This window comes from Rhinopithecus bieti, unplaced genomic scaffold (assembly GCF_001698545.2).
Source record: "Rhinopithecus bieti isolate Rb0 unplaced genomic scaffold, ASM169854v2 scaffold_12689, whole genome shotgun sequence".
Classification (NCBI taxonomy): domain Eukaryota; kingdom Metazoa; phylum Chordata; class Mammalia; order Primates; family Cercopithecidae; genus Rhinopithecus; species Rhinopithecus bieti.
Window position 1 is genome coordinate 2862281 of NW_016807758.1, and position 15977 is coordinate 2878257.

At 38.5% G+C, this 15977-nt stretch overlaps 1 protein-coding gene across 2 annotated transcripts in view; it reads right to left on the reverse strand.

The window, feature by feature from the left end:
• Positions 1-15977, reverse strand: part of CXADR (CXADR cell adhesion molecule) — an 88971-nt gene that overhangs the window by 18525 nt on the left and 54469 nt on the right. Inside the window, exon 7 of one of the 2 annotated variants that reach the window (XM_017883731.1) lies at positions 12183-12366. In XM_017883731.1, the coding sequence (XP_017739220.1) occupies positions 12183-12366 (184 nt within the window). Of the gene's footprint in view, positions 1-7993; positions 12367-15977 lie in introns of those variants that run through there. The other variant, XM_017883730.1, reaches the window with a different exon arrangement.

A 15977-nucleotide genomic window follows, 5' to 3' on the forward strand; every position in this document is an offset into this window, starting at 1 on the left:
TTTTTTTTTTTTTTTTTTTTTTTTTGAGACAGGATCTCACTCTGTAGCCCAGGCTGGAGCGCAGAGGCACACTCACAGCTCACTGCAACCTTGACCTCCTGAGCTCAAGTGATCCTCTCACCTCAGCCTGGCGAATAGCTGGGACTACAGGCATGTGCCACCACATCCAGCTAATTTTTGTATTTTCTGTAGAGATGGGGTCTCGCTAATGTTGCCTAGGCTGGTTTTGAACGCCTAGGCTCAAGCAATCCATCCTCCTTGGCCTCCCAAAATGCTGGGATTATAGGTGTGAGCTACTGCGCCAGGCTGGAAAACAATTTTTTAAATATTTCACAATCAAGTCAGATGAAAATCAAATTTGAATTTGGATAATCAATGAATTAGACACATGCTGGCTTATAGAGAAATTATTTCAATAGTTCTCATTACTGGCAGGTATTTTGATATAACACAGTAAATGATGTCACACATTATGGTAGTACTGGTGTATATCCTAGAGTTTTGCAGATAGTCTAACAGCATGGAAATGTAACATATTTAACCATAAATATGGTGCTTTTTAAATAAATAAATTTACAGACTATTTAATAAATAGTCTTTAAATAAATAAAGACTAGTCAAGTGCAGAAGTGAGAAGGGGCGAAAGAGTGGAACAAAGCGCTTGGCCTGTAATTGTGAACACTGAATGGAGATAACTCGCTATCTTTGGACCTGCTGGTTCTGCTTTTGATTGAACAGTGACAGAGAAGGTGTGAGTAGAGACATTTATTTTTCTCATGGTTAGTAGGTAACACCAAGGGACTACTACTTCCGAGTTACTGTAAAAATCCCAAAGGCAGGGTAACCATAAATCTTACTGCCCAATCCAACATACTTTTGAGAGCAAATGATTTATTGCTGTTATCAATTACACCGAGGTAAAAGACATAAACCTACCCCAGGAAAAGTGGGATATAGTCACCTTATATGAGTGAGATAATGAGGCAAATATTACTAGTATAATTCAAGAATAATAATGATGCTAAAAGCTAACACTTAACTGAGCACTGACCAGGTGCCAGCCTGTATACTTGACATATGTAAATAGCAATCCCATAAAAATTGGGATAAATACTACAAGGTAGATACTATTATCCTATTTTATTTGTGAGGTAAAGAAGTATAGAGAGGTTAAGTGGTTTGTCTAAGGTCATCCAGCTAGTAAGTAGTGAAGCCAGAGATGGAACCAGAGCTGGCTATCTCCCAAGCTCCTTTCATGGTGTTATCCTGTCCAAAGTATTTTTGGAGGATTCCCCATCTCCTTGCCAACAGCCTGGTAAGCACTTACTGCATTTATACCAAATTAAATTTGTTCAGTCAATGGAACCCTGTTGGGCATATTTCTTTTTCCTTCTTTCCAAAGCCCTTAAAACTTTTTTTTTTTTTTTTTTTTTTTTTTTTTTTTTTTTTTTTTTTTTTTTTTGAGATGGAGTCTTGCTCAGTTGCCCAAGCTAGAGTGCAGTGGTACGATCTCGACTCACTGCAACCTCTGCCTCCCGGGTTCAAGCAATTCTCCTGCCTTGGCCTCCCAAGTTGCTGGGACTACAGGCGTCCACCACCACGCCTGGCTAATTTTTGTATTTTTAGTAGAGACAGGGTTTCGCCATGTTGGTCAGGCTGGTCTCGAACTCCTGGCCTCAGGTGATCCACCAGCCTTGGCCTCCCAAAGTGCTGGGATTACAGGCGTGAGCCACTGCGCCCGGCCTAAAATCATTTTTTTTTTTTTAACTTAGAAATTTTACAATCGAGGACAGGCATGGTGGCTCACACCTATAATCCCAGGACTTAGGAGGACGAGGCAAGGGTATCACTTGAGCTCAGGAGTTCAAAACCAGCCTGGGCAACACAGCAAGACCTCTCTCTACTACAAATCAAAAAAATTAGCCAGGCATGTTGGCATGCCTGCTATCCCAGCTACTTGGGAGGCTGAGGCAGGAGTATTGCTGAACAAGGAAGATCGAGGCTGCACTGAGCTATAATTGTACAACTGCACTCCAACCTGGGCAACAGAGCAAGACCCTACCACAGAAAGAGGAAAAAAAAACAAACCCAGAAAACAGAAAAGCCTTCCCAACAGGAACAGTGGCAGATAGAATGAGACACTTTATTCAACGTTGCCAGGAATATTATCTTTCTCACTGGCTGACAGCATTGCACCCCTAAATATCAACCCTTATGTATGTATGTATGTGTGTATGTATAATATATATATTCCATATTTTTTCATTTCCTACTTCCTGTTTGAGTGAAGTGCCATAGTTTGGGCACTTGTGTATATCACACATGTTCTTGGTAATCAACATTTTTCTATCTCCAGCCCTCTCTCCTACTCCAGATACATCTAGATATCTATTCATCATCTCCATTTGCATATCTAATAAACTTCTCAAACTCAACATGTTCAAAACTGACTTCCTTAGCTTCACTTCAGAACATTCAAAGAATTAGCGCTCCAACCACTGCCTTTACTTCTCTCTGCATTCTCTACCATGATGACTTCATCTATTTCTGTCAAAAATCTGCCTTAAGGCTTAAAACTGCCAAATTTTCTCTCCACTTCTGAATTGTCTACTTAGGTCCAAGCTGGTAATTCACCTGCCTCCTATCATTACCAAGCTGGTAATTCACCTGCCTCCATGCCTGGATTGTAATAGACATTTTATATGTTGCATGCCTAAAACAGGATTCTACTTTCAAATTTGCTAATCCTTCTGTCTTTCCTAGTTTCATATCATAATTTCCCCCACACAGTTGCTCCAACCAAAATCCTAATATCCACTCACCCATCATGACCAATCCATTCTTTGTTAACTTTTTAAAATAAATATTCAGGATAAACTCACAAACACACATACACAAGTGCTTGAATATGTATAGAACATTCCTAGAAGGGTAAATAAAAAATTGACCATATTTTTCACTATATACTCAGATCTTTTGAATTCTATCCTGTGAAATAGATGACCTATTCAAAAATTACCAACATTGAAGCAGCAATCAGTTAATGCCTTTTGAAGGGGAAGTGGGGACAGAAACTGGGAGGTGAGAGGGTGAGTTAGATTTCACTCTATACTTTGTGCATTACCTTTCTAAAGTACTTTACAAACTATTTCAGGTTCATTAATAGTTATCTTGTGAATAACTTAAAATGCAGAAGTTCTTATCACTTCTTGGCCTTTTGGCTAACATTAAGTGTGAAATGTAGAAGTTTCTTTAAGCTTTACTTCCCTCAAAAGTAGTTTTATCTTGTCAGCAAGATTCACTTAAAAGACAAATTCACAATCATTTTCTTTCTTTCTTTTTTTTTTTTTTTTTTTTTTTACAGGGTCTGCTCTGTTGCCCAAGCTGGAGTGCAAAGGCACGATCTCGGCTCACTGCAGCCTCTGCCTCCTGGGTTCAAGCAATTCTCTTGCCTCAGCCTCCCGAGTAACTGGGATTACAGGCATGCGCCACCACTCAGCTAATTTTTGTATTTTTAGTAGAGATGGGGTTTCACCATGTTGGTCAGGCTGGTCTCGAACTGCTGGCTCAAGTGATCCACCTGCTTCGGCCTCCCAAAGTGCAGAGATTACAGGTGTGACTCACCGTGCCCAGCCTCATAACCGTTTCATCAACTACTTTTTCACTTGACAAGCAGATGTGAAGTTAACAAAGTCACCCATATTTGAAATAAAGATAGTATATTCCTGGGGCAGGTGGAGGCAGTTGAGGATCATGAAATACCTATGTTGGCACAGTTATTTAGGTGTTGATACTGTTACTATGCCATTGAAAGTTAAACAGAGAACCCTCTGGATACATGTTTTATACCAATGCACACTATCTTATTAGTCCCTCTCAAAATGTGCAGTCATCATTACTGTTATGGGGTGAAGTGTCCCCATCCTCTAAATTCCTATGTTGAAGTCTCAGATTCCCTAGGATCTCAGAATGTGACCTTGTTTGGAAACAGATTTGCTACAGATGCAATTATTTGAGATGCGGTTATATGGGTAGGTCCTAATTCGGTGACTGGCGTCCTTAAAAAATGGAAATGCACACATGGTGACAGACATGCATAGAGAGAAGAGAGATGGACAAAATGGTCACCTACAAGCCAAAGACAGGGTCTGGAGCAGATCCCTCCCTCACAGCCCTCAGAAAGAATCAATCTTACCAACACCTTGATTTTGGACTTCCAGCTCCAGAACTGTAACACATTTCTGTTCTTCAAGCAGTTTGTGGCATTTTTTTACGGCTAATACAATCACACATAAAAATTACTTGCAGGCCGGGCGCGGTGGCTCAAGCCTGTAATCCCAGCACTTTGGGAGGCCGAGACGGGCAGATTACGAGGTCGGGAGATCGAGACCATCCTGGCTAACACGGTGAAACCCTGTCTCTACTAAAATACAAAAAACTAGCCGGGCGAGGTGGCGGGCGCCTGTAGTCCCAGCTACGCGGGAGGCTGAGGCAGGAGAATGACGTGAACCCGGAAGGTGGAACTTGCGGTGAGCAGAGATCTGGCCACTGCACTCCAGCCTGGGCGACAGAGTGAGACTCCATCTCAAAAAAAAAATTACTTGTAAATGCCTAGGCATTTCAGAAGACTAGCCATTTAAAAGACTTTGACATAATACTCTTCACGTTTTGTGGAAAGCTAAAATCTTCTATGAAATTTTTTAGGTATTTTAGCAGATCACCTCAAATTCTGATACTAAGAAATATTATTAGTATACCAAATTAAACAACAATTTTAAGTAGTACGGCTAATACAATCACACATAAAAATTACTTGCAGGCCGGGCGCGGTGGCTCAAGCCTGTAATCCCAGCACTTTGGGAGGCCGAGACGGGCAGATTACGAGGTCGGGAGATCGAGACCATCCTGGCTAACACGGTGAAACCCTGTCTCTACTAAAAATACAAAAAACTAGCCGGGCGAGGTGGCGGGCGCCTGTAGTCCCAGCTACGCGGGAGGCTGAGGCAGGAGAATGACGTGAACCCGGAAGGTGGAACTTGCGGTGAGCAGAGATCTGGCCACTGCACTCCAGCCTGGGCGACAGAGTGAGACTCCATCTCAAAAAAAAAATTACTTGTAAATGCCTAGGCATTTCAGAAGACTAGCCATTTAAAAAGACTTTGACATAATACTCTTCACGTTTTGTGGAAAGCTAAAATCTTCTATGAAATTTTTTAGGTATTTTAGCAGATCACCTCAAATTCTGATACTAAGAAATATTATTAGTATACCAAATTAAACAACAATTTTTAAGTAGGTATTTTTTTTTTCAACCACACTAAAAGTCTGCAATTTTGTGAAGCCCAAGGGGAAAAAAACTTAACATTAGTTAGTGCCTTAGCATGGAAATCAGTCATCTGCAAAGGGTTTCCTAAGCCAGAGGCTCCCCAAGTTGGTTAATTATTGAAATAATCTGGGAGAGAAGAGTCACTGATTTCACCCTAGACCTACTCACCAGGAATCCGTAAGAAGGGCTTTAGAAATATATTTATAAAACGCTTCTGATAATGAGTTTTGTTTCCGTGTTCGCTACTATTGAGTCAGGTAACCCCATGCTGTATTTGGGCAAGTTAACTCTTTAAGCCAAGTGCAGCCTTTCCCCTCGCTGCACATACTCATCCTTTTTCTCATGATACTGCCTTTTTTTTTTTTTTTTTTGAGACGGAGTATCGCCCTGTCACCCAGGCTGGAGTGTGCAGTGGCGCAATCTCGGCTCACTGCAACCTCTGCCTCCCAGGTTCAAGCAATCCTCCCACTTCAGCCTCCCAAGTAGTTAGGATTACAGGCATGCACCACCACATCTGGCCAAGTTTTTTTTTTTTTTTTTTTTTTTTTTTTTTTTGTATTTTTAGTAGACACGGGGTTTCACCATGTTGGCCAGGCTAGTCTCTCGAACTCCTGACCTCAAGTGATCCACTTGCGTTGGCCTCCCAAAGTGCTGGGATTACAGGCGTGAGCCACCAAACTTGACCAATACTGCCTTTTTGAAGAGACCAGGCCAGGTGCCTTGCAGAACATATGATGCATATTTAATGAACACATATTTGTCCCTAGTGTCCATAGTTTTCTTACTAAATATCCACTCAGCATTTACTGAGCAATTTGGAAGTCACCGAGTTAGGCAGTGGGGACTGAGGTAGGTAAATCACCTACAGAGTACTGAAGGAGGTCTATCAAGCAGTTGAAACAATTAGAATGCAAAGGTTTTGTGCCATAAAAGACCTGTGCTGACATTGAGGAGGGCACAGAAGTACCCCTAATTTAGGAGAACCCAATAGTTTCTTTTTGTATAGTTACCTTAGAGTAGCAACTTTTTCCCCTATAAATATTTAACACAATTTAAGAATCATCTAAGTAACAAAGTATGTTTGATTTATACTTTGGAAACACCAGCAAAAAAACATAAGCTTAATTTCTTGGACTAGCTTCTTGACTTTTTCACTGTTGGTATTATCGCATCTTGAAATTATCTTTGATTATGCCTTAGACTTACACTATTTTTATTGAATAATAAATTACTTTATACCCAATGTTGTCTCAGTTTAATCAGCTTTGCTATTTGTTAACCAGAAATATGATCTGGCCATTAGAGCTATAAGATTAAGATATGGTCTAAATTAAAGGCATTTAATTATTCTCGGTTTCACTTAGCATACTGCACTGTAAATCTCGATTCCTTGAAAGTCTGTGTACCATTATCAGTATCCCAGTTATCAGGGGTAAATACCAACAACTTTCATTATTGTATCAATTCTATCTCTTTGAAATCTTCCAACATCCCCTGTGAAGTAGGTATTTTGTACCATTTGAAGCACTAGGACACTGAAGCAAAGTGAAGCAACTAGTCATAAGTGGTATTTAAGCATGTCCTGTGCCTTCTAGCACTATGTCCTGTGCTCTTCACCTTTCAATCCCTGAGTAGAAAATTTCACATCAGTATAAATCAGTGGTTCTCAAAAGGAGGCGATTTGCCTCCGACCCCAGGGGAGATATTTGGTAATGTTTGGAAATACTTGTTATCATCACAACTGTGGTGGGCATGCTGGTGAGGGGGCCAGGGTGCTACTGATATCCAGTGGGTAGAAGCCAGGGCTGCTGCCAAACATCTTGCAATGCACAGGACAGTCCCCTACAACAAAGAATTATCCAGCCCAAAATGTTAATACTGCCAAGGTTGAGAAACCCTGGTATAAACAAAATATTCCTCAACATGCTTCTTACAGTAGCATCAATAGCCCATTCTGGTTTTTCCTGAAATCAACATTTATAGTCAATGAAAATACTTTAAGCCAAAATGAGATGTTACTTTGGTTCGAATATCTGTGCCTCCCTAAAATTCTTATGTTGATATATATCTTATTAGCCAGAAGCCCAAATCTCACCAATATGTTGAAATCTTAATACCTAACCTGATAGCACTCAGATGTGGGGCCCCTTTGGGAAGTGATCAAGTCATTAGGACTCTACTCTCATGAACAGCATTAATGGCCTTATGAAGGAAGCTAGAGGAAGCTCCCTTTCCTCCTTTCTGTCATGTGAGAATACAGCAAGAGGCGCCATCTTTGATATAGAAGGTAAGCTCTCACCAGCCACCAAATCTGCCAGTGCCTTGATCTTTGACTTCCCAGCCTCATATCTGTGTATATATACACACATTAGGCAATGTATCTGAAAAATGTTTGAGTTTATACTGTAAATTCTGAAATGATCACAGAACCCCAAATATTGTATACTATTATATAAGCACACAGGAATGGGGAGATTTTGGTCTGTATGCTTGACATGTTTTCAATGATGTATTAATATGACTGTTGCAATCTTTGTTCTTTCTGTTTAGAGGATGCGTGGGGGGAAAGCAAACCATGACACAGCAAGCAGGGAGGAATAAAATATTGAAGCTTTAGCGGACATTGTATAAAAGGCACAATAAAGCCACACCATGAGGCAGAGAAACGCTTTCTCGATTTTATTTCAAAAGTACACAAGGTCACAAAACTAGAGCAAGTTGTTTTTCTTAACAAATTTTGTTCTTACAAATTTCAAAATCTGCACCATTGGATATATAAGCCAGAAATCGTACATACAAAATCTGAAACTGACACTATCAATTCTATACTTTGCACACGTGGAGTGTCAAAATATTTTTCTCAGTAGTACAAGTGTATTTATCACTAAAATTCACAATTAGGGAAAAGAGTAAGTGAATCAATGAATTGTGGTTCTCTTAAAACTCATGTCATTAAATAAGATAGCAGAAAACATGAAGTTCTGTTTTGATGGAACTTTTAGTCTCGATGACTAAAACCAAACCCAACTGATATGTACTATATTCTTAAATTATAAAATAAGATAATTTACAAAAGTTAACCTTAGTGAATGAGAGGCTGGTGTTATCTGCTATAAGATAAATGATCAGCCCTCCCGAAAGATAAATAAACTGAACCACAATTCACACATTTGTTTATTATTCTTCCCTGCTTCTGTGACATTTATAAAAGGAATTTGTGCTCAGTTATGGCCTATCTTAGTGTTAAAATAGGTAAATGAGTAAGAAATCCTATTGCAGAACATAATGCCTTTGTTGCTGGAATATCCAAAGGCATTCAAAATACTAAAACTTGCCCAGAACATTTACACTACTAAACACAGGAATGTTATAAAGATATATGTACATATATATATAATATAATGTCACAAGCCACTAAGAAGTTAAAATTGTGCCAATATTTTCTACAAACTACTCTTTATGTGACACATCAAAGCATTAACCACATAAAATATGAACTTTTTCTGTTCACACTGGAATAAGGCATCTGAAAGCCCTAAACACTGCTGAAGTGAAAATTAGAAGAAAAAACTCTTAACATTCACATAACATCAAATGTACATGCTGCACGCACACAAAAGACACTGAGAATATTTTTAAGAAGCCACACATCACAGAATTTGATAGTCAACTTCATGCAATGAATTCCTTTTATATTTAATCAAAATGTTTACTTGCCCCTTTACTTGTTCCAAATTTCCAAGATTAACTCTCAAATTTTAAAAGTATCTTTTAATAAAATCAGGTATCTCTTTATATCCATGATCTATATGGATGGTGATTTGGATTTTTTCAATCACACTCTCCCTAAGATACACTCAGGCTGTGTTTCCATTTTAGAAAGTCCATGGCAGATAGCTCAAATTAAAAGGAAGGAATTTGTCCAGAATAGTTGGTTACTGTCATGAATAACAGACATTTTGGGGGGTGGGGGAGTGAGAGGCTAATAAGGGAATAATATTAGTTAAGATTGCCAGTAAGAAAAAAAATAGCTGTAAACTACTCCATATTCAAAGTGCAGAACTGGATGGATGTTGTGGCTCACCCCTGTAATCCCAGCAATCTGGGAGGCCGAGGCAGGAGGATCTCTTGAGCCCAGCAGTTTGAGACCAGCCTGGGCAACACAGTGAAACCCCATCTCTTTAAAAAAAACAAAAAGTGTACAGAACTATGTATTCAAAAGTACCATTTCTCTTCAAATTATCTTCCGTAACCTAAAGAGATGGATAGTATCAAGTCTCTCAGTTATAAAGTAGAATCAAATGGCTTTGCTATTAAGATGCAGTACTGTCCTTGACTGACCTAACTGAAATGCTTTAGTAATTTTTTGTTCAACTACTTGATTACCAATAGTAATTCGGGAGCAAATATTTGATCTCTGGTTCAACTGAAATTATCAGTGAGAACTACTTGAAAAGTTATCAGTACTATTTGGCTGACAGAATTTTACAGTGAGACGTAAGCCTATAAAACAATGTCCTCTAAAATATGAAATATATGGGAAGAAAAGTCTTGTTCCTCATGTGTTATTAAAAAAAAAAGGAAGGAAAGTCTTATACGTGTCCACTTTCTATGATAACTTCTACTTAGATCAATAGGATAATGTTCATTATATGAAAGTCAGAAATAGGAAGAACCAAAATTTTATTATTAATGTTCTGTTTATTTACTTATTTTAATAATACTTTATAAACTTTATTCATATAAAACAGGCCAAACATCTGACATTCAAAAATGGCTACTGTTATAAAACCCGAAACATAGTCAGAGTGTTGGGAATATTGAAATTTCTAAATCTTTATGAATAACACAATCGCTTAAGTGATATGCACAAAGAACAGAAAAGAGGCAAGCTTGGAAATGTGAGGATAGAAAGGTGTCACAGTGATGTGTTTTTAGAGACAGTACCTTCACCTCTAAGCACCTTTCAGGTAGGTGATAGCTAAGCTCATAGGCACCAGAAATTCATAATAGAAATTAAATTACCCAAAAGGCACAGATGAAAATGTTAACACAAGTATAAAAGTAATTTTATGTAAGGTTAAAACCTATTTTTAAAATGCTTCCAAATATGTAAAACTATACACAAATTCATTACACATTCAGCTTAAGTTTACCATTAAAAAGTGTACACACAATACTCTAACCGTAAATACATGCCACTGTTTATAATGTAGCATTTACCACCACAGCACCCAAAGATATTAACAGAAACCAACTCCCTACTAAAATCTAGGGAAAGGTTTTAGAGCTAGTGAAAGAATTTATTGCAGACCATATTTATTATAAAGAGACTGTTGGCTCATTCTACTATATCCACACTCCCTCACAATCTTAAGGGAAATACAATAAATCCACTTTCTTCTCCTAAAATGATATTTAGCACATTTGGCAAGGAGGAGTAGTCCCTTAACTCCTTTTCTTATCTTTTTTTCTTTTCTTTTTTCTTTTTTTTTTTTTAAGAATAAATCACTTTCACAAAACTAAGACTCAAACGTTTTTGAAGCTCAGCTTGATTTGCTGGAACTACACAGAGACATGTTTGGTCACACAACAGCAACTGTACATCCTCCCAAGTCTGGAATACAGAATTGATGGAGGACACTGACTTGCTTAAAATGTATTTGATTATTCTGCATTTATGATAAAAATATCATCCAGGGATTATATTCAAGAGGGTAAATTTAGGATTACGTGTTTCTAGAACATATAATATGTAACACCATCCAAAAACAAACAACATAAAGCACTGAAACCGAAGAACCACTTAAAATTTAGAATAAATTAGGAAATTTCAATCTATAATTGTCAAACAATAAATGAGTTATAATATTTCTCTAATAAGAAAAATATCACCTAAAGTGGAAAGCCAGTATTTAGTTGGGAACTATGAAATACTACATCCTTGATCTGGCTGGCCGCCATTTTGAAGACCACCACAGATCTCAAGGCATGAGACTATTCACCAACAAAATCAATCCCTGCCATTGCACCTAGTGTCTGTCATCTCAATATGTGGCTGACAGCAAATGTTCTAACTTAATCTGATAGATGCTCCTTTAGCATATAAAAGAGCTTGCTAAGTCCCTATTACCTGTAGCAGCCTATCAACTAAATATTTAAGAAGTCATTTCATAGACAAGGTTTATAAATGACTTAGAAGTAAAATTAGTAATTTCTAAACCACTGTAGTGTTTTCTATGTTTTTAGAGATATTCCAAACACAGAGTTTTCAAAGGAGCTATAAAACAAGTACAAACATACATAAGTAATTTTGTCATGGATGTTTCTGCACTAATTTGGGGAAACTGGTGGGCCATAAATAAATGAGATACACATCCTAAAATAATGGTAAAATTATCAAGTACCACTTTCAGATGGTTATTCAAGTATCACCTTGGTATGCAAGTAAGTTCACCAATTCCTTCACCTATGATTTCATATTCAAAGTGCTACATCTTACTTAGGTACTGATAAATTTAGAAACCTTTATAATCAACCTTTTAAAGAAAATCCAGCTTTTTCAGATGGTAAACTTGTCTTTACTAACTTTAATACCTGTAACTATTTCAATATAACCAAACAAAAATTTTTAAAAATATATTCCTTACAGTTCCTGATTAAGTTATTTTTTGATATATTTTGAGGCTAGTAACAAAATTTAGACCAGAATAGGTTTTCACATATCAAAAAAAGGAAAGGAACATGGAGAGCACAGACAAGACACATGGAGGCTCTATACTATAGACCCATCCTTGCTCTGTGCTGGAATCATCACAGGAATCGCGCCCATTCGACTTAGATTAGGGGCAGCTACCTTAGCAGGTGGGAGAGTCGGACTCTGAGGCGTGCGTTCAAAGTCTTCACTTGGTACTTGGTTATACTGAGTCTTGGAATATCCTTCCATGTTGGAAGGAGACATGGATCCCAGGGACGAATGATTACTGCCTATGTAGCTTCTGGCAGTGGACGTACGGCTCTTTGGAGGCGGCACATCTTCCCTGGAAAGCAAAATCCCCAATACATGTCAAGAGAATAAGTTTCTAAAAACCTACAATTATGCAAGCTATGAAGCATGGATAAGAGCCTGTATTTAGGTACCAAACATATAAAAGTGTGTGTGTGTATGTGTGTCACAAAAAGTAAAAAGTGCAAGCTATAACGTCATAAATTCTGCAACTGTCCCCAATCTGTCATTGTGATTAGAGTTATAACTTCACACTTAATAAAATATTGTAGTTACACAAATGTAGATGATTCTAGAATGTTGTCTTACAAAACACAAATCTCAATCATTTCATATTCTAGTATCACTGGTCAAGATAATCTAGTTACAGCCATGTAACACTTTATAGTTGAGAAAACACTAACACCTACATATATTTCTATCTTAATCACACCTGTAATCCCAGCACTTTGGGAGGCCAAGGCGGGTGGAGGTCACTTGAGGTCAGGAGTTCAAGACCAGCCTGGCCAATATGGTAAAACCCCATCTCTGCTAAAAGTACAAAAATTAGCCGGGCTTGGTGGCTAAAGTGTGTATATATATATATACATATATATGTATATATATATGTATATATATATATATACACACACACACACAGGCATAGATATTGAAGGTAGGCTACACATTTTTTGATTGATTTCATCACATGTATTAANTTTGTCTCTTCAGAATGTGAGATTTTTGTATACCTGATAATTTTTGTTAAAAGCAGGACATGTAAATAGGACAGGAGATACGAACATAAATACTACATTTTATGCTTGGACATGAGTATGGCTTTCATTTTACTAGAACTTTATTATGGGGAGTTTGCTAATATAGTAAGGAGTTGACCTGAGTTTGAAGTTCCTTGTTGCAATGGTTACTCTACATGAACCAGAGATTTAAGATTGATACATTGAGACACTTTCTGGGGGAAGCAAGACAAAGGGAAGATGCAAAGAAAAGGGGAGTAGGGAGACAAAACAAGACAAAAAACTTCTCCTCCTGCTCCTTCTCAAGGAGTAGCACTGCTTTTCTTTTTTCCATGTTCCCCTCGTACAGCCAGGTTACAGTTTTGATACCTCTTTCTCTGTAGATTAAACCTTTTTTACTGTAAGGAAAATAGGGAAGATGAGTCAGCTGGAACTTTTGGTAGGGGCTTCTGTTTCTCTCTCCCAGCAAACTCTATTGGTGTTCTTTCTAAGGATCCTCTCAGATCTTTTTGTGGGCATCTAGAGAGGTTCTTGGAGAAAAAGTTCAGGAGACAATGTGAGACCCCTCCAGGGACTTCATACTCTCCTGGCAGCCCACACTCAGCCTTGTCTTGAAATTTTAGCCGTTTCTTGAAATTTTCTATTTTAATCTTCTTAATGTCTTATGTCAGTGTCAGTGGTCCTCAACCTTTTTGGCACCAGGGACCAGTTTCATGGAAGACAATATATACATACACATATATATATTTTGTTGTTGTTGTTGTTGTTGTTGTTGAGATGGAGTCTCGCTCTGTCACCGACGCTGGAGTGCAATGACGTGATCTTGACTCACTGCAACCTCCGTCTCCTGGGTTCAAGAGATTCTCCTGCCCCAGCCTCCCGAGTAGCTGGGATAACAGGCGCGTGCCACCTCGCCTGACTAATTTTCATATTTTTAGTAGAGACAGGTTTCCCCATGTTGGTCAGGCTGGTCTCAAACTCCTGACCTCATGATCCGCCTGCCTCAGCCTCGCAAAGTGCTGGCATTACAGGCACGAGCCACTGTGTCTGGCCGGAAGACAATTTTTCATGGACTGGGCATGGGGTATGGTTTCGGGATTATTCAAGTGCATTACATTCATTGTGCACTTTATTTCTGTTATTACATTGTAATATATAATGAAATAATTATACAACTCACCATAATGTGGGATCAGTGGGAACCCTAATCTTGTTCTCCCACAACTAGACAGTCCCTTCTGGGGGTGATGGGAGATAGTGACAGAGCATTAGGAATTAGATTCTCAGAAGGAGCGTGCAACCAAATCCCTGGCACGCACAGTTCACAATAAGGTTCGCATTCCTATGAGGATCTAATGCCACCACTGATCTGACAGGAAGTGGAGCTCAGGCATAACACAAGTGATGGGGAGTGGATGTAAACACAGATGAAGCTTTGCTCACTCACTCTCCACTTACCTCCTGCTGTGCAGCCCTGTTCCTAACAGGCCACGGACTGGCCAGGGGTTAGGGACCCCTGGCTTATATGGCATTTGGGCAGTGTCTGTCCCAGGCAAGCAAATGCTCATGTCCTCTTTCCACCTGCAAGCACCTGAGTTTCACTAATTTTTATGTGAAACGTATTTCATGAGACCTCAGTTCTCTGAAGGGTTCCCAAGAAGTCATTAATTTGCAGTTTTCCACCTCTTTTCTTGTTTTATGAGTAGGAATGATGCTCCTGATAGCTTTGGGCATTTCTGAGCTCAAACCATAAGCACTCAGCAAAAATCTTTTTAAAAGATAGTGCTGATCAGTTGAATGTCAATATGAAAAGAAATTTGATCCTCGATCCCTATCAGACTTCATATATGGTCCTTCAGCAAATAGCAATACTTCAGTCAATGACAGACCACATATATAATGGTGGACCCATAAGATTATAATACAGTATTTTTATGGTACCTTTTATAAGTTGATGTATACAGATACTTACCATTGTGCAACAATCAGTTATAATATTCAGTACAGTATCATACTGTACAGGTGTGTAGCTCAGGAGCAATATGTTTAGGTGTACAGCAAGCCATACAGTCTAGGTGTGTAGTAGGTTATACCATCTAGGGTCATGTAAGCACACTCTATGATATTTGCACAATTATGAAATTGCCTAACAATGCATTTCTCAGAACATATCCCCATCATTAAACAACACATGATTGTACATCCTTATCTTATTACTGTCCACTGTTTGGGCTTCTTGAAGACACCACTCTGGCAAGTTACTCTACACGCTCTTAAAAGTTCTACTGGCTTTTTCTTACTCCAGTAAAGTTCCCTCGCCTATTATTGTTCTGATACCTTGTCCACCATTGCACAGACTCATCACATAACTCAGCAGCTAGTGATCTTTGTTCACCAAACAAGGACATGTCCTGTTATGGAATTTAGTTTCAATAAATTTATTTGTCTACACAGCTCTTTTGTGTCTTTCTAAATGAGTACCTTTTTGCGTTTTCTTTTCTCTTAGTTGATACAATCATCACAATGGTCTGTCATGATATTCATCCCTGGGATGCAAGGTTGGTTCAACATACGCAAATCAATAAACGTAATCCAGCATATAAACAGAACCAAAGACAAAAATCACATGATTATCTCAATAGATGCAGAAAAGGCCTTTGACAAAATTCAACAGCCCTTCATGCTAACAACTCCCAATAAATTCGGTATTGGTGGAAGGTACCTCAAAATAATAAGAGCTATTTATGACAAACCCACAGCTAATATCATACTGAATGGGCAAAAACTGGAAAACTTCCCTTTGAAAACTGGCACAAGACAGGGATGCCCTCTCTCACCACTCCTATTCAACATAGTCTTGGAAGTTCTGGCTAGGGCAATCAGGCAAGAGAAAGAAATCAAGGGTATG